Raw genomic sequence first — 25,934 nt, 5'->3', positions numbered from 1 at the left:
TTGACGCAAGGAGAGGGAGGCCATACTGTCCAAAAGCAAATGGGATCAGAAATACAAGTGCTCTCCCCTTGTTCTTAGGATAGGCTATTCAAAGAGAGCAGTGACTGCCCTCCAGAGTTTTTCTCAAAGCTCAGCAACTGGAGTTGTACTTGTAGACGTGTCTGAGCATGCAGACTCTGTAGTGTTGAAACAAGGCACTTCAGTTCCTCAAAACTGAGATCTGTGCTTCAGTGTATTTTTGAGCTGGTGCTAGTGCCTTATATTGATGCATAAATTGCATTTGAAAATCTGTCCTTCAGTGACTCATTCATCTAGTCTAAGTGTAGGATGCAAGGAGAGCGTCATACGTCTCATGCTGAAGTCTGCATGGTGCTTGCATGGCACTTGTCAAAGTGGTAGAAGAATTCTGTCACAAAGAAGGAAAGGCAAAGTCTAATAATACTTTCCACATTTAACCTCCTCTTTCACGTTGTAAAGCTGGCTGAACAGGAGGGTGGTCTTTAGGGGACATGAATGAAAATACCATGAAAAATGCCATTAGTTGCCTTTAGAAAATCATTAAAGCAAATGGTGTGGATCAATACACTCATTTAGAAAGGGAAAAACAAGCATTATCTCTATAAAGTACTGGAAAAAAGGCACAACTCTTTATCTGAGGATAAAAACCACTGCTATAGTATTAAAACAACTGTCTTGTAACTCTTCTGTTAGTTCTTGAATATGGCCAAATCTGTTTTTGGAAGATAATCTGAGACATGCTTATATAAATTACTTTCAAAAAGAAGCGATACGCTAAAAGGTTAAAGGTTCAAAGTCACTGGCTAGTGATGACTGTTTTTTATCTTCCTTGGAAATGTACGTTTTCTTAAAGGTCAAGATGTTTGCCATTAGGAAACATTGTGTAAGAAGGGTTTTGGTCAGCTCTTCTTTTAAATATTCAAGACTGAAAGAATTTCTGTAGAGTTACTTTTTTTTTTTTTGGAAACCCTTAAAATCATAGAATGGTTTGGATTGAAAGGGACCTTAAAGATCACCTAGCTCCAACCCCCTGCCATGGGCAGGGACACCTCTCACTAGACCAAGTTGCTCAAAGCCCCATCCAGCCTGACCTCCAGGGATGGGACATCCAAAACCTCTTTGGGCAACCTGTTCCAGTGTCTTACCACCCTAGTGAGGGTATTTATTCCTAATTCTTCCTAATTTCTTCCTAGAGTCTCTGAAGACTTATTTTTCTATGGCTTTATTGTGATGAATTATACTGAGATGAGTGTAGGGTCTTCCTTCTCTCCTCTGTCCTCTCTGTTGCTCAGAAGTGGAGGTGCAGCCACCCCATCTTACCTAAGTTTCCCTGTAGCTTCTGGAACTTCAGGTGACCTCTACTTGCAACCAGAGCACTTTTTGGTAGAAGTTCTTTTGTGAGAGATGAGAACCTGGTGGGTTTTGTGTTGTGCTGCATTCCTGAAGAGGTGTTCGAGCCAGCTTTTGGGAGTCTAGTTTAATACCGGGTGATCAAGTTCAGGAAGTAATAGTGTAATTCTTCCTGATACAATTTGCAGTCCCGTGAAAATGTGATGGCTGCCGAGACAAATTGGTGGGCATTGTTTGCTGGGAAAGTCTTATTGCTTGAAAGAAATTTGGAGCTAGTAGTTTGCTCAAAGAAAACCGGAGCATCATTTAGATAAAGTTATGCTTCATTTAAGGGTGAACCAAAACAAGGAAACCTGCTGTGACTCATCCAAAATTTTGGATGAAGAACATTTTTTTTTTTTTTTTTTTTTTCCAGGAATTACACCACCTAGGAATTGTAAAACTGACACATTGAGTAGCTGAAGAGAAATCTGCTTCTAATAAACCATGCCTCACCAGACAGAGGTTTAAGAACATTAAAAAAAAAAAAAGAAATCTGAATAAGCACAAGGATCATATGTAGGGGCAGAGCCACTGCTGCGCTCGGAGTGAAGGGAGTGGAGTTGATTATCTGCATCTTCCCAGTAGGTAGAGAGCAGATATAGCTCGCTGGAGAGGATGTGGCAGGAGCATGCTGTGCTTTGGCTCTGGTCTCTGGCAAGGAGTCCTTCAGAGAGCAGTGCCAAGCACAGTTTAGGCACAGCAGAAGCTGTATCTTACTGTCTTCTGCGCAATATTAACCTTCTAAGGCAGGAAATGCGTGCACTGAGGGAAAGATAGGCTGAGAGCTGGGATTCTTCAGTCTTCATTGACAACTGCTCTTTCTCAGCTCCGTTACAATAAACTCTCCTGTCACTTTAAAACTGCATTACTGGTCCTGCTGCTTTGAACTTCCCAGAGACGTTATTCACTTGGAGTACTTAAGTTTACAGAGCAGACCAACCTCTTTCTGATACATGGGGCGAATTGTTCAGAGCCCTGATAATCATTATACTGCCCAGCATTAAAAATAAAAGTTAAAAAAAATAACCCCTGCTTCCCGGGATGTTGTGAGATTACATATATTTCAGCGATGCTTTCAGATCATGGGATGAAAGAGCCTTGGTTAAATACTTCTAGATTATCCAGAAGCGGGAAGTAGCTGAAATCTCTAAAGAGTATCTTGTCTCCAGCTAACGTTGTAGACTCAGGTGCTGTGGAGGGTAGCCTCAGAAGTGCTCCAGCACTGTTAGATGTTTATCTGAACTGAGCTTGAACTCCCAGTCTCTGGAAGTTCCCCCTTGCCTGTTTTCCAAGAAGAGCCTGATCTTTGCAGCTCTTTCTCACACGAGCGCTGTGGGTTTGGAGCTGTTAAGTCTTTGGCCTGACTCTCGCTTTCACTAAGGTCCCTTTACACAGTTCAAGCATTCTGCTTCAGGGATCTTAAAATGAGAGTAGATGACATTTAATAGCATAAATGAGAAACAGGTTCCTAAAAAAAAAATTTAAAAAAATAAAAAAAAATATGAAATTGGCCTTTCCTAAATTGTTGAATGCTGACCTTGAAAAAGCCCCTAAAGTCTCTGCAGGCAGATTGAATTTTTTTTAGGAGAACAGATACCCAAAACTGCAAGAGATTACCTGAGGCAAGTGAGTTGTGGGGTTTTTTTCTTTTCTTTTTTAGAGAAAATCCTTTTCCATTACACTTGGTACCCACATGTCTGTCTTAAAGCAATATATATTTATCATAGATAAATAAATATTCAGAACTTCAGAACTGCTGGTGTAATTTTTACTAGTTTTAAACATTTTCATATATTCTGATTATGTGAAACATGTTAAAGATTTCATTTGTATTTTGGATATTGGGTGGGTTTTTTTTATGTGGGAGGCAATGTTTAAATATGTTTTGAGAAGGGGGGAGGCAAGAAAAGCTGTCATCCATCAACTGGTATTAAGTCCAACTTTGAAAGTTTGATACAAACTGAATCTGACTGTTAGTGCAGACATGATACAAATTAGCTGTGACTTTATGATACCAGCTGTTTCTCTGACAGGGTAAAAGGGCACATAACTAGAATAGCATCTTTTGTTGAAAGCCATGTTTCCCTTTGTTAAATGTGGGAGCCTCAGGCAAAAAATCATAGTCCTTAGTTATGTGACATGTGCAGTCTGCAACATGTTCGTGGAGCTTGGGGGGCTTTTTACTGATGTTTTTCAAAGACAGGGTTATCATAAGTGTTCTATTTTCATTCGTTTTATCACTGAAAGACAAATCTCTGTCATGTTTTTGCCTTGTGTTAAAACTGAGAATAATCTAAGCGGTATTTTCCTTACAAGTACAAAGAAAATACTGAACAGCAAAACCTGAGAAAAGTCTGCAAAAAAGAAATCACAAATCTCAAACTAAAATTTAATGTTAATAATTATTTTTATTAATTGATTTAGTCTGGTTATTTTTTTCCTTACCAAAATTTTCAGGTTTGTTGTGGGTTTTTTGTGGTGGGTTTTTTTTTTTTGTTTGTTTGTTTTTTCCCCCCATACAAACTAAGTCTACATAGTCTTTAACAAATTAACAACCAACATTAAGTGAGTATAGTTTATTGAGGCAGCAGATTAGTTCTGACACAAATGCAGGGATGCCAGAGCCAGCTGTCTGCAGTCACGTCATGGGTCTTGACCCATTTCTGGTGCTAGGTGGCTGTGTGAACCTTCCCTACCATGTCCAGTGCCTGAGTGAGGAGGGTCCCAGGGGCCTTAGGGGATGGAAACGCACCTGAGGAGCTTTGTGTGGAAGCAGCCGGGGGGTTCCCTTGTTTCCAGAGCTCATAAAGTCTACTCATAAACTGAAGTGGCTCTGTGCAAAGCTGTTTGTGTGACTTTACATCACTGTACATCTTCCCTCTGTGTGTCTGTATGATTTTAACGCATCCCCTGATCACCTCAGGCAACAGGTTGGCTGTAGCGTGTAACGAAACTGAAACAATGTGATTTATTAAGCAATCAAATTAATCTTACTTCTGCCAGTTGACTAAGAGCCAGTAAGATTTCAAAATTTATTACTACAGGTAACAGACCTACTCCATTCGTATCAATCAGGAAAGGAGCAATATTAAGAATGGAGTTATGTTATTAGTATACTAGTGTCTAACTAGGAGTACTACGAGGAACAACATTTAGGCTAGAACTACTAAGAGAAGCAAAACTTAGGCTGAATATTTTATAAACTTCCTTAGATTAATGGTTGTCAGTGTTGATGTCAAACTGAAAAAGAAAGGAGGGGGGTTGGACTAGGTGATCTCCGGAGGTCCCTTCCAACCCCATGTGATTCTATGAAAAGAGTTACCTTTCAGAACTGCAGTTTTTAAGGGACCATGCAGTAGCTTTAGGACTATGAGCAGCGTGAAAGGCATTGCCCTTTCCAAATTTTAATTTGTACAAAGGAAGGATGCCACTGCTAAGGTGAAAGTGGGAAACTTCTCTGCGTAATTTCAGACAGGTGGAAGTTAGAATGACTTGATGATATTTTGGCCATGACAGAAATCATCACACTAGTCCTGCATATCTTTCTACGTGCAGTAGAGAAGCCTCTCTATAAGCTACTATGTGAGATGGCAGAGCAGAAAGAAAAAATATGTGAACATAGATTTGTAGCAGGTTTATGAGTGAAAGCATAGACTTAAGTGTTGAAAAATACTAACTTCTACTCGAAACTTCTTGGAGTAAATTTAAAAAATAAATACATTTCAAAGGGGAAGTTTAGAATGTAAGAGCTGTTGTGTTTTTCATGTGTTGCTGGTGATAATGTGAAGCACAATATAGAAAATTCCAAGCACTAATAAGTAGGTCTCGGCCATTTCTGTTGAAAACATGCAATTTTACTACCTAGCATCGGTTTCTGAAATCATGTGAAATATTTATTTAAAATATTTTACCATGATAGTTTAAGTGACTAGAGAACATCTTGTTTTCATGAATATATAGAGTGGTATGTCAACAAACAAAGGTCCATACACGACAGTTGAAGAACAAAACCCAACCACAAGAAGTTCTACATTCTGAACCGATTTTTTGAGGATGTAAAAATCCTCTTGGCCAGCTTTCTTGTTATGGTTATATCCCTGCAAACATGGAGTGTCTCCAAAGAGAGCTTAATGTATCCCTTCCATTCATGCAACCAGGCTGAATATGGGAGCACAGGGCTGGTTTTAGATACAGTCACAGTAAAAATGTGCAGGCGATGCTGCAGAATGTGTTTATCACTAATGTGCAGTAACCATCAAGAGGAAAAAGATCATATGGAAAACTTAAACCAGTAGCTTTGTAGCAAGCAAATGATATGCTCTCCAATGTGCAATAGCTGCAGAAGCCATCATCACAGTTGAATTTTACAGCCACAATGTCAGAACCATCATAGCCTCTTGCAATATCATGTTCAGAACATCTCATAATAACTTCAATAAGAGAAGGGATGCTAGCCTTCAAATCCCAGAATTTAAATTAATCTTTTCATTCTCTGAAAGTACATTACTTGTAATGAAAATGACGTTTTTCCTCATTTTGTGTTCTAAACTGTTGAGTTGCATTGTTCTGAACTTCAATCAAGTTGCCATGTTCCTATCCAAGATGGTCACATTCAGTGGTGAAATGATGTTGGCTCCTTTAGGTATTTGGGACAGAGCAGACAATATATTGTTCTCAGCTGGGCCAGCTGCCTCATGTCCTCTGAGGGGAGAGGAATTTGCACAGTGACTTGAGTTACGGTCAAATACTTGGGTACCGTTTCAAGAACTCAAGGAGGTCTGGGAACACTGGAAAACTTTCTTCGTCTACACAGCAGATAGGAGGGTATTCTTCATGTTAAGTTTCTCTGGGATTTATGGTTTATGATAAGGAAAGTCCCTTTACTTTAAGGGCCTGCTCTTTTGCAGATCCTAATAATGCAAAATGACTCACTGTGTTTCATATGGCTACCTCTCTGGCTGGCTCACTGCTACCCTCATATTCCTTTGTCTCTCAACTTGATTAACTCATAAGGGTCAGCAACCATTTACTTTTTATGGTTATTTAGTACCACACTGTGACTTGACTCTGCAGGCAAAAAACTCTATTCTGTATGAGTAAAAGAAAGGAAATTTGACCTTGAAAGTGAATAAACATTAGGAACTTGCTTCTGCCAGACAGTGGCACACTGAACATCAGGTTAGTCCTTATATAGTTGTGTTGATGATACGGGTTCTTTTCTTTTTCCCTCTTCCTTCCTTTCTGTCTCTTCCTTTCAATTTCCTTTCTTCTTTTACTTCCTTCCACCCAGCCCAAAGCAAAGATCTGGTCTTGTTCAAAGACCAACCAAAGCCATGGTCTGGTTCAAAGTGTGGAAGCCGGCTCCAAAACCAACCAGATCTAACCTTGTTTCAGTTTTAAAACATTGCTGGAGGGAGCCAGAATCCCTTTACTTAAATGATTTAATTTGCAAGCAGTATGAATCATGCAGCAACTGCACAAGCTCTGGCTAGAATATATTGTACATATGTTTGTTCTTTAGGCAGTTAGAAGAGAATACAGAACTGGAGGTCATTTGAGTTACAACTACTTTGGGGAATTTTTTTATTTTTTTATTTTTTAAAAAACATTCCTTCTAACAAATGCAGTTTAAATGGGTTTGTTTATATGGCATGGAATTGAAAAGGCCCAAACCAACCAGGCTTTGCACAATGTGGCCTTCTTCCAAATTAATCTAAAATATTTTAATCCCTCTGGAGTTTCTTTATCCTCTGCATCTGTGCTATAGTGGAGACACATTTTTAACATTTCTTTGAGGAAAATTACCTTTCTTTCCCTCCAACTGTACTCAGCAAGGTCAATGGAGCACTGTTATATGCTATTTAAACATCTGAGATTCATCATATATCTGCACACCAGAAAGAATCATCATAAAAGGTCTAATGAATCCTGACTGCTAGCCAAGCAAGGGAGTTCCCTTACGGATACCAAGTATTAGAAACAAAGAATACATGCAAAAATACAGTTTCTACACTTTAGCTTAATACAATTAAGAATTAAAGTGCCCCTTAAGAAGGAGGCAGGGAATGTTTGTGACCCCCAGAATAATTTTAGCAAATCAAACTCTGAGCCAAATTCTGAAGTCGTTACATGGGCCAAGATGTGGGTCTGCCTTGGGAGTAAGGGGCCCGCTTGCCCTGTGGGACCAGCCATGGCCTGAGCAGGAGCCTGGAGGGGCTTCTCGCTCCTGGGGAAGGAGATGTTCTGAGTCACAGTCAAACTCCAGAGCCTCTGGCTGTGTGCCTACCCTTGGTTTTAAGGCCTTTTTGTTTTCTAATTCAGTAGCAAGTTTATGGGACTGAACTGATTTTACTACCCAGGAACTAAAATACTGAGGGAGGCCTAGGTGGTGGGTTGTTTTTTTTTTATTTCAATTTTTATAAAATTATTTTCCAGGCATTTTAAAAGCCAGTACACCTCCTTCAGCTGCCAGTAGTTCCAGTCAGTCTGAAATGACCACAGGGAGCAGCTACAACTCTGATGTTTTGGAGATTTTATCTGGGAAACTGTTATAGGGGGCTTTTTAATCTGAAATACTGTTCTATAACTGTTATACTGTTATAGATGACACCAGGGCTGGTTTAATACCAGAGTTTATTCTAGACTCATTCTTCTTTTGAATACTGCTAGGTCATGAAGTTCAGAGAGCTTTAACAAAGTTCAAGTAAGCAGTTGAACCTCTGACGGAAAAACGATATGCTGAACACCTCATTTCTGTGAAGGCACAGGGTTTTACCACAGTTTTTTTTTTTTTTTCTTGCCACTGGAGTCCTGCAGGGGCTACAGAGAAATGAGCTTCTCTGCTAACCTGCTCCAGGCTGTTGTTGGCCTTGTCCTTAATCCTATTGTGCTCCGCTTCTCCCAGCTATAATGTGCAGGTAACAGTGCTGGTCTCCTCCACAAGGGTCTGCGGGGTTGTGGGGTGACGTGCCAGGATAATGATGGTCTGAATGAAATCATCGACTAAGATCAATCACCCCAGGCTATCCCTGCCTTTGAATGAAGAACCATGCCTACCCCAAACACGCTTTCCCCATCTTTTCATATAGCCAGAAGTATTTTGGGACCATTGCAAGCCATACAGTAATGGAATAAATTCCAAGTGCAGCAGGAGACCACATCGGGGGGAAAAACTCATTAAGTGCCAAGGGCATTTCTTTTACTTTTCTTACTGGGACTGGAAAATATTCCCTAAATAATACATCTGGATGTAGAGGAGTAGAGAGGGAAAAGATGAAAAACAATCCTTTAAATTCAGTAGGAGCCTACTTTAATGGCTTGTTTAATCTGCCAGCTGGCATAGTGTTGACTTCTTGCTACACATACTTTAAGGAGACCTATGTAGTTCTTGGAACCAAGTTCATATTAAGTTGTAGAAACTTAAATATTAATAAATTGGCAGGACTGCTTTTTGGTGCTTAATAGAAATCAAGAAACTGCTTAGTCATCTCCAAAGATATTTCTGTCTCCTTTTAAATGTAAATACCAAAATAATATGGACTTAAAGCAGTAGCGGAGATAGTAAAAATCTGTTCTGAATATGTGCCCTCTCTGAAGTATGTGCACATCCTTCAGACTTTGCAATCATGTGTGTTCCTCTTCCCTATAGAACACTTCGCTTTGGGCAGAGTTTTTCTAATGTCATTTGTGACACCATTCGGTTTCAAAAAAAGTACATTATGAGTCTGTGTCTTCTCCAACACTCCTTGGCCAGGAGAAGAACTGGTGCCATCTTTATGTGGATTTTTATTTGGGGTGTCTTCCAAGTTGTGTCACTTAATAGGTGCTCTAGGGCATATAGCACATGTATTTTATATGACTTTCAGTGTTCATACTTTCGTTTTTTACCTGGCTTTGTGTGAAGGTATACGGGTGCAAACGAATGCAACCTTGAAGCATAGTGTCAGCTATATAACTAACGTTTATACTTTTTGTTCCTAAAAAGTTAGGCTACATCAAGAAGCATGTCTTCTGTTTTCAATTACTTTCAGCATTGGAAAAGCAAAGGAGAAAAGATTTAACTGCAAACCAACCTGTCTTTTATATTTAAGGAATCCTTTAATAATATCTGAAGTGACACTTGTCAGTATTTACAAGTTGTAAAGGTTTGATTTGGTCCGGGTAAACACTGAAAAATCTGGCTAGTTTACTCATGTTTATTTATGAATTTCAGGTCTGGCTTTTATTTTCTTTATTCACCTTAAGGGTGCAAACTATTTTCAGATTCTTTATCTGGGGTATGGATTGTAAAAATCCTTCAAGTTTTGAAAACATTATGATCTGGGATTTTAGTTTGATCCTTCTCCATACCTCTTTTCCAGAGTCTATTTCTTATTTCAGACCTCTTTTCCCATCTTTGCCTTCTGTTCCTTTGCCATCCTCATACTTTTTTCCATGTATTTAATAGGGTATCCTTGCAGAGATTGTCTCACTATCTGTACTTCACTTCCTTAGAGCCATCAGATCTAGTGAGTTGTGAAGCATCCACCATCAGGAGGCTTTGGTGCACGTGTGCCAGTCATAAGTGCAATTATATCTGCTTTCGTCTTTTTGAAGAAGGCATAAGATTGGAAGTCTGAGCTCAGCAATTTTTTTTTTTTTTTTTTCCAGCTAGCCCATAACTAAAGATGAGGTGACCGAGTTATGAAAAACAATTTGCCTAATAATCGTAGGCTCCTTTCCTATTTGTAGAGCATTTACAAACATATTGGAAGTTTTCTTCCCTCCCTTCCCCTTTAACCTTTGTATTTCTGGTTTTGGCCAGCCCTTTGTATGCATACAACCCTGCTCTGTGTGTTGACTGTGGAAAATGTGCTTCATGTGCATTCAGTACCCAGAACTTAGACTGTGACCAGAGCCATGAGTGCTCTGTGTCTCATTCTGAGCTGGGTGGACCTAACATGGCAACAAGGGAGGCTGGAGGAGACCACATAGGGGTTTTGGATCTTTAGGGAAAGGTAGCAGATAATTCGCAGTACAGGTATTTTTTTTTTTTCATTTATTTTTTGAAGGAAAATTAAACATTTTCTTTTCTGGACCACACAGACATTGTCCAAGGCACTGTTCCTAAAAAAATTAAACAACTGTAAAATTTATTAGCTTGATACAGTGCTCAAGCCTAACTTTCCTTTGTCACGTTAATACACAGTAAGAATGTATGTCTGTGTGCTCTCAGTATTAGTATCAGTGTACAGGATACTGTCAGGCCTCACCTGTCTTGTTTAATTGACTCTGAGCCAGAGTTCTGTTGAGAGTTTTGACGATGCTGTTCCCCTGCAGGGCAAAGCAGTGCACAGCCACATACAAAGTTATTGATGCATTGCTGTCAGGGTATTTGCTGGCAACAAGTATTTGTGCCTGAATGTCTAGATAGCAGTCAGATTATTGTCAAAATTATTTAGCAGCTTCTCTGTCTGAGTTTCATGAGGGGAGCTGGCTGTATCGTAATCTTACTGTGGCAGGTTTTGTGCTGGCTCATGCACAGCATAAAAGTCTGTCATCTTGCCTATTGATTTTTTTCTTCCTGTTGTAAGAAAGCCTCACTGCTGTTGGGTCTTCTGGTTTGGTGACATTGCTGCATTAGTGTTTCCTTGCTTTCAGCTAAACCTAGCATAAAGTAAGGTCTGTAATGTAAACTTCAAATATTGCAAATCGCTTGACGGGCATCTATTTTGCTGTACGCTGTTTGAGATGTCCTGTCAAAAGGCTCCATTTTTGCTGCCCTGCTTTACCTCTTTAAAGCTGGCTCTGACCTTATGCTTCAGTTTTCAACCTAAATGACACAGAATTGCAGCTCACTAGAGACAAATTGATATAGCTACTTGGCAGGAAAGAATCTGGGCTTCATTTGTAAAGATGACTTTAAAAGCGTGAGCTGGAAAAGCCCAGTAGAAATTTCTGCAGCTGGATCCGTTCCTGGTGGAATTCCACAGATTTCCATGATGTTCTGCCATTGAGTAATTGGACTTTCAGCTGCAACATATCTATCATGGTGACATGCATTATGTCTGTGCAAAGTCAGTATACAGGTACAGGGCGGGAAGATGAATTAAAGTTCAAGAGCAACAGGAACAACCTTGAACATTTATCACTCATTTCTTGAGTAACTGGTTGGATTCAAAATACTTAGTGTCTCTTAGGGCACAACTAGTAAGATCAGCAAATCGAAGAACTTTTAGGGGTGTGTTTTGGTAGTTTTTCTTTTTTTCTTTAAAAATGCAGGGATGATGACTAAAACTCGGTATTGTTGCTTATCACCAGTTCAATAGAGCAAGCGAGACCCCTCAACTCTTATTAGAGTTCATGATGCCCAGCACTAGGCAGAGCTGGATCCTAGGGTTGCATGTTTTAACAGGAAAGAAAAAGTGTTGAAAATACAAAAATGCAGCCACAGTAAGCTGGCTGCATTGTATCTTCATATTATTTTCTATTACTTTTTTATGACTGACTATGTAGCTTAATATATCATGATTTTGTATTTTGAAATGTGTTCCAGAAAATATGTGGAGTTTCAAGTCTGGCTGAGTGAGTGTTGCTGTTGGAACCTTACCTTAGACTTGCTCAAGCATTTTATTATTTTTAACAGCATTACCTTAGCTTTTTAATTCAGAACCTGAGAGATGCAGAGAAAGAGTGTGACTAGAGTGATAAAACATTCATGAAACCCACTTGTACAAAAATAAGTTCAGACAACATGTTGCTGAAACATTGTGTGTGAGCACGAAGGTCGACAGGGGTGGTGCAAGGGTAGGACAAGAGAGGAGCACCAAGTGAGAGGGCCAGGAGCAGAGTAGCAAAAGTCAAGGAGGCAGAGAGGTCAATACTTCCCATCCTTACTTGTTGCTGGCCCTGATCAGCTCCTTGGCTGGAGGGGGAAGCTCTTCCGTAGTTGTGGCAGCTTCTGCTGCCTGTGCAATATTATTCCCCGTGCTCTGATTTTTCTCTAATAGAAATCAATGGGAGAATTGGCATTGCCATTTATAAGGCAAGAGGAAATACATTCTCTTCTTTAATATGCCTTGATCATCTGAGCTGGACTTAACCTGTTTCTTAGTGATGTTTTTCTGCTCTTTCCTATTATTAAGAAACAAATAGGTCCTGACTGGAAGGTGTTGGCATGGGCACTGCTTTTCTGCTCTTAGAGATTTCAGTGAGAGATGAAGCTGGCCAACAGCTGGGGCATTGCTACAAGTTTCAACAGTTGGGACACAGATTTGGGACAAAATGTGCAGGACGGATAAACGCATGATGTGGGCATTCTTGTGATTAGATTAGCATGATGTAGCTGAAGATCTTCACCGGTAGAAGCAGGTAAAAGACAAGGGTAAGTATTGAATTATAAACCATGAACCTACTTCCCGGTGTCTGGATGCAGCGGAAAAATGAATGCAAGTCAGATTTCATTTTTGGGCTAAGCATTTTTACAAACTGTTTTGTGGACTATAAAATCCCTTCAATTTCAGTGTGCTTGGCTCTTCGAGATAGAGGTCTCGTTGTCATTACCTGCGATATCTTCACTTATGATTAAGCAGGAGTAAAGGGCAATGCGGTTTTCAGCTGCCCTTTGTATCTGCAGCAAAGGCTAAGTATTTCCTCACTGATAATGATATGAGCAAAAATAACTTGTTTCCCACCGGTAAGCATTGCAAGAATAAAAGAAATTCTACCTTTATGTGTGTGTGCACAAAGCTATGAGAGGATGAAGTAGCCTGTGTTGCCATAATCTGAGATCACACCAGTTTCCAACATGCAGGGTAAGCTCACTGATCTTTTGTAGCGTATATTAGATGAATTTGGCCTGTGAGGGTGGAATCCAGTCCTGATTGAAGTCTCTGGGAAGTCTGCCAGGGATTCCAACAGGACCAGGATTTCAACTCTAGTCTGTATATGAATAATATTTCAGTATCTTCTGATCTTTGGGGACAACATATTTGAAATACTTCAGAGGACACTTGAAGGGGAGAGTCAAGGGTCAATCCTTCTAACATGAGAACCAGCGGCTGTGCCAGCAGCTTCCAGCTATGTCTTGTTTCTTCCTTTGTCTGCTACTGGGAAATGATAGACAAATGTCACTGAGATCAGGGGTGGGACCGGTATATACAAATCCAAATATCAAGAGAAAGCTCTGCCTGGCCCTTATGTCAATGTGCAGTAGGAGAAAGATGAAGAAGGAAGTGGGAGGAGTGGAAATGGCATACCCACACTCAGCCTGTCCAAGAGAATAGAGACAAATGGGACTTTCCATTGCAACTGACTGGCTCTGAGATGATAGGTCCCACTGCTGCGTGCTTAGAAGTGTACTGCAGTGTTAGCAGCAGCACACTAGATGTTCGCTAACACCTCTGGGATGGTGCAGCTCTGTAATACTCCTTCCCCAGTGCTAAATTAGATCATAGATTCATAGATTGGTCCAGGCCGGAAGGGACCTCCAAAGGTCATCTAGTCCGACCTTCCCGCAGTCAGCAGGGACACCCCCAACTAGACCAGGTTGCCCAGGGCCTCGTCGAGCTTCACCTTGAATATCTCAAGGGAAGGGGCCTCAACCACCTCCCTGGGCAACCTGTTCCAGTGTTCCACCACCCTCATGGTAAAGAACTTGTTCCTAATATCCAATCTAAATCTCCCCTTCTCCAATTTAAAACCATTGCCCCTCATCCTGTCACTGCAGGCCTTTGTAAACAGACTCTCCCCAGCCTTCCTGTAGGCCCCCCTCAGGTACTGGAAGGCCGCTATGAGGTCTCCCTGGAGCCTTCTCTTCTCCAGGCTGAACAACCCCAGCTCTCTCAGCCTGTCCTTGTAGCAGAGGTGCTCCAGCCCCCTGATCATTTTAGTGGCCCTCCTCTGGACCCGCTCCATCAGGTCCATGTCCTTTCTATATTGAGGGCTCCAGACCTGCACACAGTACTCCAGGTGAGGTCTCACCAGAGCAGAGTAAAGTGGCAGAATCACTTCTCTGGATCTGCTGGCAACACATCTCTTGATGCAGCCCAGGATGCAATTGGCCTTCTGGGCTGCAAGTGCACATTGCCTGCTCATGTCCAGCTTCTTGTCCATCAGCACCCCCAAGTCCCTTTTCTCGGGGCTGCTTTCTAATACCTCATCCCCCAGTCTGTATTTATACAGAGGATTGTATCATATCATGGATATGAGAGATGGACCTGAGCAGGTATTTAAAGCCATGGATCTTTTAGTTGCAGACCCAAGGCGTGAACTCTGTGGCAGGGACAATGACCTACAAAAAACTCCCTGTCAGCACTTTCATGTGGTTCACCCAGCAGCAGTAGGAGTTGACACTGGGCCTGGCACCTGCAAGGACATGTGTGGCACTCACTGTGGTAACCTATGCTGTAGCCACAGTGGGTGAAACCTGTTCAGCACCTATTTGAATCAAGGGCCTGGACCATGGTGTGGTCCTGTGGCCATCAGTAGTCTGCAGAACACCGCCTGGGAATCTCTAATCTATGTAATCACTATATAGCCTCCAAAGTGAGATTTTCTGATGCTAAGTATAACTGCACTTGGTTGGTTTGCCATTGATGAATCTTCCTTGGAAGCCTTAACAAGTGTGGTCAGATGAAACAAGGCACAAGCTAGATTGGAATAAAACTGTGTATTCCCATGAGCTAATGGGTTTATTTTGCTTTGAGTACCAAATGAACTATTCTGTTTGGGAAGGAATAAAGCTGCTTGATACGAGTATGTATATGTGTGTGTATATATATATGTAGAAGCGTTCATTATCTGCAGTGAACATGAATACTTGTCCAAGTTTACAGTAACAATTGGAGATGTGGTTTTACATGAAAGGAACATTACAATCAAATTTATGGAGGAAAGAAGGGACCCTTTAAATGTATGCTTTACTATTGTAATATATACCAACATTTCAGTTGAAAGAGCATGCATGAGGTGTTACAAAGGACAAATCAATCCATTGGACTCCACCTGTTGACTTCAAAGTCAAAGTTGCACCTGTTTCTAAAAGACCTGAGTGGCACTGAATGCTTCTAATACAGAATTAAAAGAGGAGCAGGGAAAATAATTTCCAGACATTTTCTGACAAATTTTCATAGAAAACAGATTTATTTGTTTTGATTGAAGATAGATTAAGGAACTGTAATTCTCCCAGATATTGCAGTAGAATGCTTTTCATACCTGCATTTCGTGGGTGCCAGATTAAACAAGTCACACTTAGACAACGAGTGTTGCTTACTGAGTTGCTCTCAGCTGCAAAAGGAGCAATGAAGAGGCTCTGTTTTCACTTCTGAGGTGGAAGAGGTATAAAGAAAAGGCAATGGTAGTCCTAGGGATACAGCGGATGTCATGGCATGTAGCCAGCTGGAGCCGAAGATTCTTCGTTCTTCTCACTGACCAGCTCTTTACTGACATTTAAAAGGCCCACACCTCCACACCAGGGCTTTGGGAAAAACAAAGTAGAGAAAGATGGGAAAATGGTACATGTGGATTAATGGGGTACAACTCACAAAACTGCTAGAAGTCTCAATTCATGTCAAGTTTTAATGAGAGATTTGATTTTTTTTGCGGGGTATTAAAAAAAACAAAAAAAAGAGGATAGTGACAGAATAACTAAGGTCTCGTGTCACTGTTTCATCCTGTAATGAGGACAGGTCAGAAGTCAGAGATTCACCTGCATGCATGTAGAAAACCTCTGTGTAGTGGACTTCAAAGTCTTCCCTTTGCTACTCCTCTGTAGGAGAGGTTCAGAAAGGATTTCCCTTTATCACCTTTTTTCAGCCCTTGTCTGCAGCAGACATTTCTACTTGTAGGATATGGCTTTTTCAGTGTTGATGTTACAGTTGCATCTAGTGGCTGGGACTGGACTTGGGGCCTGGTTGTGCTTTAGCCTTCTGCAAATGTACAGTGGGAAGAATTTGCAATTGGTGGAGATAACGTAAAGACTAAGAGGCACAGAATTGACTAAGGCTCAGTCCCTAAGGCCACAAAGTAAATCAAAGGTAGAACCAAACAGGAGTATCGCCAGTTGCTGGGTTCACCCTGAATGCTAGGCACTGGGTCATGATATCTCACTGGCCTCCTTGTTCTGCACTGTTCTGCACTGGAGTTCTCCTGGAAATCCTGAAGGCATTTCTCTTTGCACTGTTCCTGCCTCCTGCTGCTTGGGATGTGGAAGGGAGGAAAGGAGGGTGGGAAATGCTAGGGACTGGTCATGGTTTCCTTTATGGAGAAACCCAGTATTGTCCTTTTTACTACTCCAGTCCTTTTCTGTACTTCCTATGGGTCTTAACATTTCTACCAGGTGCCACAGAAACCAAAGGCCAAATCTCCCTGCTCCTCTTCAGGTGAATGAAGCCATGTTCTGCCCTCGTTCTTTAATGAAGAATAGGCCAAACTGCTGAGAGTGGGTCTGGTAAGAGCTCTGATCTGTGCTCTCTTGCATGGGCAGTCATTGCAGCTTGCAATCTGCCTAGCAGTTGTCTGCATGAAGCTTGCCCTGGGTAGATGAGGTGCTTAGGGTCATAGTTTAGTGGTTTTGGCAGTGTTAGGTTGATGGTTGGACTCGATGATCTTAAAGGTCCCTTCCAACCTAGACAATTCTATGATTCACAACACTGGAGCAGTGAGCGATCCCCTGTTAAGGGAGCAGGCATGACTTTCAGGCTCTTTGGAACTGAAGGTCACCAGAAGGAAATCTGCAATTGTTTCATTGTACTGGGAGGGAAGCGAGATGGCATGGGCTTGCACAATGCTGTCACCAGCTGTGGCCGGGATAGAGCCCTGTGGAGTACACAGCCGTGCTATATTAGGGAATATGCTCTGGCTTGAAGTTTCTTGGCTCAACTAGGTTGAAGCTCGTGCAGAGGCTCAGCATAAACATCACAGTCTGGAAGCTCATTCGGTGTGATGGAGGGTGACTTGCAGGTCTTGAAAGAAAGACATTTCTATTTGTTAAAGACCTGAGTAGCAGTTTGCATTTTCACTTGCTTGTTACCAGTCTAGCTCGTCTGTTTCTAAGCCCCCCCTGTATGCTGAGTTGTCTCTGAAATCAGTGCTCGGAACAGGCTTGAGGACAGTATTAAATCTGAGATGGAGCAGGAGGTCATTTTGCTTTCCACACTGGTATTATACACATATGTGGTTGTGTGAGTATTTCTACCTAGCCAATTTATTGTTTGTTTTGAAAAAGCATATTCCTGTTAATTACTATTAAAATATTTTGTCATATATTTACAATTACTGTGTGTTTCTCTGATTTTCCACCTTGACGAAAGCTGAAGGAAGACAAAAATTTCAAACTCTCTTATGGGGTGAGATGTAAAGAGGAGTGGGATTTGCATGCGTGTTTTGTACCAGGAGGGATTAAATGTGGCTGTCCTTGAAGGAAGCACTATTTAGCAAGACAATGAAAAACTCAACAAATTTTAGCAATAAACCATAGTCAACTGATGATCAAAGGCATTATGTGAAGTGCAGAGATGAAAAGGAGAGAGAGACTGGTACTGCTTTTGAAATGAAGAATGTTTTTGCAGGGATAGTATTTGCAGGGCACATACTTTGCTGTAGTTCTGGTTCAAGTAATGTGGCAACACTGGTAAATGTTGGAGGTAAGTTATTTTGCTTATCAGGCTTCTCTTTGTCTTTCTTAGCATTTCATCAGAAAGACCACAGGGTTTATCAGACATCCTGTGATCTAAAGGTTCAGTCTCAGAATCAAAAAAGATAGGGACCTTGAAAAGACCCTTGTATGTGAGGCTGTGCAAAATTTGAGGTCTTAAGCAAGAATTATCTTCAGTAGTTTTGGAGAGGTATTTAAAAAAAACTGAACAAAACCAAGGTCAAAGATCTTTGTAATATTCTTCCATAGATCTTTCTTTGGAGTCTGGTATTGGAAAACTCCTGAGAGTTCACTTCAGATTCTTTCGGTATTATTTCAGTTGTGTAAAGGTTGAAAAGATGCTGAGCATCTTCTTTTGAGGTAGAAGAAAAAAATGACAATTTTTGTGGCGTACCTTTCACAGTGCAAGAGTAACCTATATTCCAGTAACTTGCATATGTGTGCGGATGTCAGGGGAATGGAACTGGTCAGATAGTTTCAGGTATCTACTTCTATTCGTTTATATATATATATATATTTCTGCTTCTTTAGAATTTATTGATGACTCTAGTTGAATTAGGTGAAAAGCATACCTGGAAATAATTCAGAGAAAAAAAAAAAGAGATATCAAAACATTTCCCATCATACTTTGAAAACCAAAATTTTTGTATTTACAATAAAACCAGAGAACTTTTTCTTTCTTTCTTTTTTTTTTTTTTTTTTTTTTTTGAAGTTGAATGAAACTTTACTTTTGATTTGAAACAGTTTTCTTAGGGACAGTTTTCCTCTTTTCAGAAAAATGAAAGTTTTTTGGTCTGACACCAAATTATTAAAAACATGTAACAGGCAAAAAAATAGAAGCAATCAGAGAGTAACAAAAAAAAAAGAAATAATTTCTTTGCACAACTGGGAAGGTCACACAGAGACATTTTCACATTTGGCTCTGAAGGCAGGTCCTGGAGTGTAGCTGGGTGGAGTGTTACATTTTGTCCCTGGATGCTTTCACGCAAGAACAATTTTAATTTTTAAAAAAGAAGCATCAAAATGTGCATCCTCTCAAAAAAGGTTTGTAGAAGACTCTTCAAATAATTGGTACCTTCATCTATAAGCAAAGTAATTTTTTAATCTTCTGAGAGTCAAGGACACTCTGAGAAACTCTGACTTTATACTCTCTTTTTGTGGAATAGGAAATATTTTTAGAGAGAATGATGAAGATATAGTCTAGTAGTTTTCAGAGGCTGAAAGATAACACAGCATTTTGGGGAAGACAGTGTACAGCACTGAGTAGTTGACTTCTTCAAGCAGACCTAGCTGATGACTCATTTTCTTGTGCTGATGTGGTTTTGCTAACTAAAGGTCGTACTCCTGACCTGGCCTCCATTTCCCAAGTGCCTTCCTCATTTTTGAGAAAAGGATTTGGTTTTCAAGTCATCTGAATGCCATGAAGTGGCTAGACCTCAGTCCTTTGAGAGGAGACACTGTACTCTAATAACAGAGTAACCCACACATCCTCCCAAGACATCCATCTATCTGATCTTCATCGAACAACAGAAAAGCACCCCGTAGATGGAGAAAGGCTGGTGCATCAGAGAACTTCTCCCGACTGCTGTGCAATCTCCCCTACACTCCTGGGAAGGAAAGAAGGGAGGTAGAACAGAAATAGTTCTGGGTCGTTATTATTATCCTCCTCAGCTTTCTTCATGAGGAAGAGATCTTGAGCTTTTGGAGATGAGAGGTGATGTTGAGGACCATGTAGGAAGGGGAAAAGGTGGAGGTATTGACTGGGACATTTGGAGAGGGGATGGGGGAAATGTGAGGGCATAGAACCTGGAGCTGGGGGGAGGGAGGAAGTGTACATTAGTTAGGAGAGGTTGGAGAGAGGGATGTACCTGGCTGGGTAGGAAATGTTGAAGATGTCATGCACGGAGACCTCCTTTGGGGACGTCAAGTGGGGAAAAAACCTTTGCGATTCTCAGTTCTAGCACATGAGGTGTCAGCCTAACAGCCAGCTCTTTATATTTTAAATCCCTGACAGTGACCCTGTTCCACAGACTAAATGCTGCTGCCTGGTGCAGTCTTAGTTCATGTGGACATGGTCATCTGCCCTCTCTGCACAGAAACCCAGCACGCTGCTTCGAACTTGCTCTCTGTAGTGTACCATTCCTCCTTTGATCCTCCTCTCCCAGCCAGGGGGGACCACATCAGCCCTGCAACTCATGGGCCCTCTAGCAAAGGAACTGAGGCGAGATTCAGCTGCATACGTAGGCTGAGATGAAAACACTTCTCTGGAGAAAACGGCAGATTTGCTGTTCTGTGTTCTTCAAGGGGTACAGGGTGGTAAGAGTAAACAAACAGAAGATTTGAAAAAATGTCTTGTTACAACTTGCTTTTTATATATACTAATTGTGCATTTAAGAAAAAAAAAAAAGCAGCAGCAATTGTAAAGTCATTATCAGATTTGCAAAGTTAACATTCCCTTTGAACCTCCACAAAACAACCCCAGCCAGCCAAACATGAAGAAAGTCACAACAACAACAACAATTTTAAATCCCCCAATCCAGGAACAAATCAGAAAGAAAAACACCCCTAGGAAAAGTAAACTAATAAAATAACCTTCACAAAAACCCTGCCCTCAGCAACGTTTTAATCCAAAAAAGGGGGCAGAAAAAGCCACGGATTCCCTTAAGTTATGAGAAGCTTTGCTATTGCCAGGGATTTTATGGGGAGGGCGCTTGGATGCTGCACCGGCGGGCAGGAATATAAAGCCGCAAGACAGATCTCCATCTGCAACCGGAGCGCTTCAAAATAATTTACAAATGCACCTTGGCTTTGTTTCCTTTAAACGGCAGGCGGTTCATACGCCACCTTTGAAAATTTTAGTCTGCGTCTGCACGCTGGCTTTCTCTGCGGCGTAAATGGCCAGTCTTGTACTAACGGGCTGGAAAATGCTTTTTTTTTGGGGGGGGACGTGTGGGGGGGTTGGAAATCCTCGGAGTGCAGCGCCTAGGCTAGGATTGCAGAGGAAGCTGAGGCCTCCAGCCCTGCACAGGAAGCAATCTTAGAGCAGGCCTTAAATGCCAGATTCCAGGCAGAGTTTAACTAACCACTGACAGCTCTGTAAACAAAGCAGGGACAAAAAGAGAACAGCTTTCCCTTTTCTGGTAGTCATTTTTGGTTTGGGGGCTGCAGGGGAATTCTGTAATACTCGGCTTGATGGGATATAAACCAAGGCTGGAAAGGCTTTGTATATGAAGAGCTGTAAAGGGGAAAATATTTCATGGACTAAATCATAAAGAAGAAGGTAGGGCATGGGGAAAACGCGTGGATTAAACTGCAAAAAAAATATTGCTACTTTTGGTTCTTTGAGCAGGATTTATACATAGTTTGGCGGCTCCTGGGTGGTATTTAAAAGCTGCGGCTTATTTGCCTTCTTTTCTTTTCTCTTCTCCTTCTCTCTTCTTTTATCTTTTTTCCCCCCCCTCTTCTTTTCTCTTTTCCTTTTCCCTCTTGTCTCTTTTCCTTTTCTCTTACTTTTCTTTCTTTTCTCATTTTCTCTTCTCTTGCTTTCTGTTTCTTTTCTCTTTTTTTGAAGGGGGGTGTGTGTGTGTGTGGGAACGGAGAGATGAGGACTAACTTTTCCAAAACTTTTAATTATCTAAATTAAAAAACTTTTAATTATCTAAACTAAAGAAAATAAGAAATCTCTTGTACAGAGTTTTTACTGCTTCCAGTAAAAAAATGGAAGCTTAAAGTTAAAATCCTGCTGAATTGTTGCTTTTGTTTGTAGAAAAGACCTGTGACGTTACAAATAGCTAGTCTGCGGCTAGCAGATGTATACAGTTCTTACTTAAAGCATGTTGATTTCATTTTAACTAGGAAACTAAACGCAGGCATGGGCTATGTTTATCCTACAAGGCATTTCATTAATCTTGTTTATCTCAACAATACTGAGGAAGTTAAATTTTTTGATGGAAAAGCAAAATAGTTACAGTGAAGTTAAGAAAGCAAAACAAAACTAAATGGACTCAGTTCGTTAAACGCACCCATTGTGTTTTCTCTCTCATCTAAGTGGTCATCTCCCTTTTAGATTTGGATCTTTCCAGAGCTCTGAACACTTGAACACACACCATGGATGACTTTGAACGCCGCAGAGAACTCAGGAGGCAAAAGCGTGAGGAAATGCGCCTTGAAGCAGAGAGGTGAGGTATTATGTATGGAAAATGGTGTCCGTGGCTTGCCTTTGATTAGCAGTGGCTTTGAGGATTTCTGTCTTAAATCACAAAGTATACTATAGCTAACCAAAGAGTCCTTGCTAACAATATGAGCAGGAAAATAGCTTTAATTAAAATCGTAGGAGAGGCTGGAAGTCAGGGGTGCCTAGCTGCTGCAAATGCCCTGCCTTCTAGTTGTTTTGTTATATGGATAAATGTAAACAGTGAAGGTGGACTATGGCCATGTGAAGTGATAGGAAAATTCATGCTCAGATGCCATGTGAGTGAGTGCTGTGCAGAAGGGATTGTGTTTCTTTTCAGACAGAGCTAAAATTATGATATCAACTGAAAGCTGAGATACACTTGGTATATGAAGTGGAGCATATCTGTGAATTGTCTGCCATTGCTGTGCAATTGCTGTTGTATTTGTACTGCCTCTCCCTTTTTATTCATTTATAGCCACTTTACATGGGCAACAAGGGTAGTGTTTGCTATCAGTTATTACGGATTTACTTTGGTGCAAAAGAGAACAGAACTTGACGTGGGTACAATGAAGTCAATTTATGAAAGAAGTAGCGTGAAAATACTGGGAATGACATTTCATTAACTAACCCCATTTTACACCTGTACAGTTCTGTTTGCTGTAATGGAATTTCCCATTATTTACACTGGAGTTAGCAGGGAGAAAGTCAGGCTCCATTTTTTTTTTTTTTTGTAATGTCTTCTTTGATAAAAAGATCTTATTTAGTTTATTAACACTGCAGTGATTTTTAAAAGTATGGAACTTAGGTTCAAGCACTTTTTGTTCTCATTTTTGTATTTAATTTTAAATATGAACTTAACTTTCATTTCTGGTCTTTCCCATGCGCTGACAAAACCATGGTGTTTCATATTCTGAATGCTGTAGGAGAAAATACATTTTCAGTTTTAAATGGCAGTCAGCAGAATGCAATACCAAATCTATTTTGTATGCCTGCTTTGAGCTCATTTAATAAGGCCCTGCTGCATAAGCAGGGCTCTGTGATGGACATTAATGATACCTGGGGGGAAATCCCGGGTAGATGAGATGCAATAGCCGCCTTTCTTTCCGAAGGAAGTGTTGCCATGCAGAGCTGGGTATGTGAGCTCTCGCCAGGCTCTAAGCTGAACCCGAGAGCTCCGGAAAAGCAGCAGCACTGCCTGCAGACAAATAAACTCATGTGAAGTGTGGTGGCCAAAGGGAAATGAGGCCACCGCCTCCCTTTGCAGCCATCACCTGGTCGGTGACCTACCCCAAAAGGCGGAGGAGCAAATGTGCCGTGGCACTGAGCTACCTTCTCATCCCAGAGGGTTTCCTCCCGGGCTTGGGGGGACATATTTTTGTTGGGCAGCATGAGAGGGATTGCAGAGCTTGTGCCAGTGAATAGTATAGCACACAGTAGTTATATACTTCCAGAGTAATTCTGCTTTAAGAAAAGCTTTTTCTATGGAAGGGCAGAGGACTTAGGGTTTGTTGCCAATAGAGGCCCTGGGCAGCCTGTGGAGGATGCTCGGGGGGGTGTAGTCCAGGAGGTGTTTTCTGCTGTGGAAAAATGTCACTTGAACTTCCCCGTGAAGGCATCCAAGTTCTTATGTGAGTGTGCATAGGTCATTGGGTGGCCTGGGCGTTGGTGACGTGGCGTGGCCAGCTTGCAAGAGGCAGTGATAGCCGTGGGGGGCTGGGGACAAGGCACTCTGCCCTTGTCGCCGTGGAAGCCGAAATCCAGGATTTCGGGTTGCGTCTGTAAGTCACTGCGCGGCCTGTGATTTTACGCATCGGCCCAACTCCCCTCCCTGATCGCTCATGGGGAAACTGGAGCCCTGGGGAGGCAAAAGCCGCAGGCAGCAGCTCACTGGTGTCCCTCAAAGGAGCCGGCCCCAGGGAGACCTGCAGGCCAACAGCGATACCTGCCCCTGCCTGATGGGGAAGCCAAGAGGTTGGGCCAGAGAGTGATGGCTGCTGATGTGGGAAACCACCCTCTCCCCACCCATAGATTCATAGATTCATAGATTTGTCCAGGCTGGAAGGGACCTCCAAAGGTCATCCAGTCCGACCTTCCCGCAGTCAGCAGGGACACCCCCAACTAGACCAGGTTGCCCAGGGCCTCGTCGAGCTTCACCTTGAATATCTCAAGGGAAGGGGCCTCAACCACCTCCCTGGGCAACCTGTTCCAGTGTTCCACCACCCTCATGGTAAAGAACTTGTTCCTAATATCCAATCTAAATCTCCCCTTCTCCAACTTAAAACCATTGCCCCTCGTCCTGCCACTGCACCCACCCACCCACCTAGGCCTGCTTTTGGGGAGTGTTTTTGCTGCATCTGGGGTAGCTTTGCTGGGATTTTGGGTGTTAAACTTCGTAGAGAAGGCGAGCTGGGTGGCAGCCTGGTTGGAGGAGAAGGGCTTGGGCCTGTCTCCCTGTTTTCTGCCGAATTGCTGCAGAAGCACTCCGTGCCCTTTCCCACACATTTGAAGGCTTTTAGCAATAAATTGCTGTACGCTAAATCTTGCTGTACTCCCTCTGCTGCTGCCAGCGTCAAGCATTCAAGTACCATGAGTCAGACCCCTTAAAAGTCACAAGACTGCTTTAAAAAAATCTTGAGATCTTAAAAATAATTTAGTCTGGCCTTTTTGGTTTTGGTTTGCCTTAACAATAACAGAGCCTGATTCTCAAGTTCAGATGTGGCTCTGGGAGCTGGGACCTCCTGAAACCTGCCCCAGCAGGGGCAACAGTGGGGAGGAGCTGAGCATCCACCCCCATTGCATTGCGCTGCTCACGTCGAGCTGAGGGCAGCCGCATTTGGGCAGTTATTAACAAATGAATATGTCACCCTGGATTCTTTTTTGGTCAATTCCTAATTTTAGGGAAATTTTAGGGATCATCTTCACCTTTAAAAATATGACTACTATGTTTTTGTGTATGTCTTAAGCCACAGCAATCTGCTTGCCAGACCTCCCTCTGTCCGAACACTTGCAGGTGTTTATCGAGTGAATCGTGCGGTCCTAAAGAGCAACACGGAGGCTGAAAATGTTCTATCAGCTCTGAGCACTGGTACCTGCTTCTTAGGCACCACGACATTTTCCTGCACCCTCCCATCATGGGGCTGTAGCCATGCTATAGGAAAACCACCGCTGGTTGTAAGCATTTCCAACAGGAGGTGAACAGGCGAATGACTATGTGTAAGCTATAACGTTTTCTTGGTCTCCCAGACACTGTTTAGGCTTCTTTTGAGTTGAACAGTAAACCCAGAAGTGCAAGCAGCCATATCAAACAGCAGTATTTGTAACTCGGCCAGCTTCAGTGACGCATTTTGCCATTTCCTGGGATAAAGGCACACAGAAAGCCTGTCTTCCCAGCCTGACGCCTATGCCCAAAAGAGATTGAGGGGTGAAGATGCCTTGTTGCAGCATGGACTCGTGAACCACATGCCTGAGAGGGAGTGACTTGACCTTATGGTGTCCTTCCTAGGGGCCAGAGGCCGTGTGAGGAGCGGTCAGGATACATGTGCTGTCAGCTTCCCAAGTGTCAGTCATGCTGGAGCCACTGATGTCCAGCCACTTATGTCTAATGTTTGGACATGCTTAGTATGAGTTCAATCCTTGAAGGCTGATGTTAGGTTTTTTGTTTTGGGTGTTTTTTTTTCTATTAGAAAGCTGCTGGAAATGCTGCTTTGTTGTGCTGTG

At 41.9% G+C, this 25,934-nt stretch overlaps 1 protein-coding gene across 3 annotated transcripts in view; it reads left to right on the top strand.

Annotated features, from left to right (window-relative positions):
• Positions 1-25,934, top strand: part of CALD1 (caldesmon 1) — a 200,784-nt gene that overhangs the window by 82,290 nt on the left and 92,560 nt on the right. For all 3 annotated transcript variants that reach the window (XM_074144465.1, XM_074144467.1, XM_074144466.1), the window contains exon 4: positions 22,110-22,221. In XM_074144465.1, coding sequence (XP_074000566.1) covers positions 22,151-22,221 — 71 coding nt within the window. In that variant the 5' untranslated portion in view covers positions 22,110-22,150. The remainder of the gene's footprint in view (positions 1-22,109; positions 22,222-25,934) is intronic.

The sequence above is a fragment of the Numenius arquata genome, chromosome 2 (assembly GCF_964106895.1).
Source record: "Numenius arquata chromosome 2, bNumArq3.hap1.1, whole genome shotgun sequence".
In the NCBI taxonomy this organism is placed as follows: domain Eukaryota; kingdom Metazoa; phylum Chordata; class Aves; order Charadriiformes; family Scolopacidae; genus Numenius; species Numenius arquata.
Note: the sequence above shows the minus strand (reverse complement) of the source record. Positions and strands in the feature narration are given on the sequence as shown.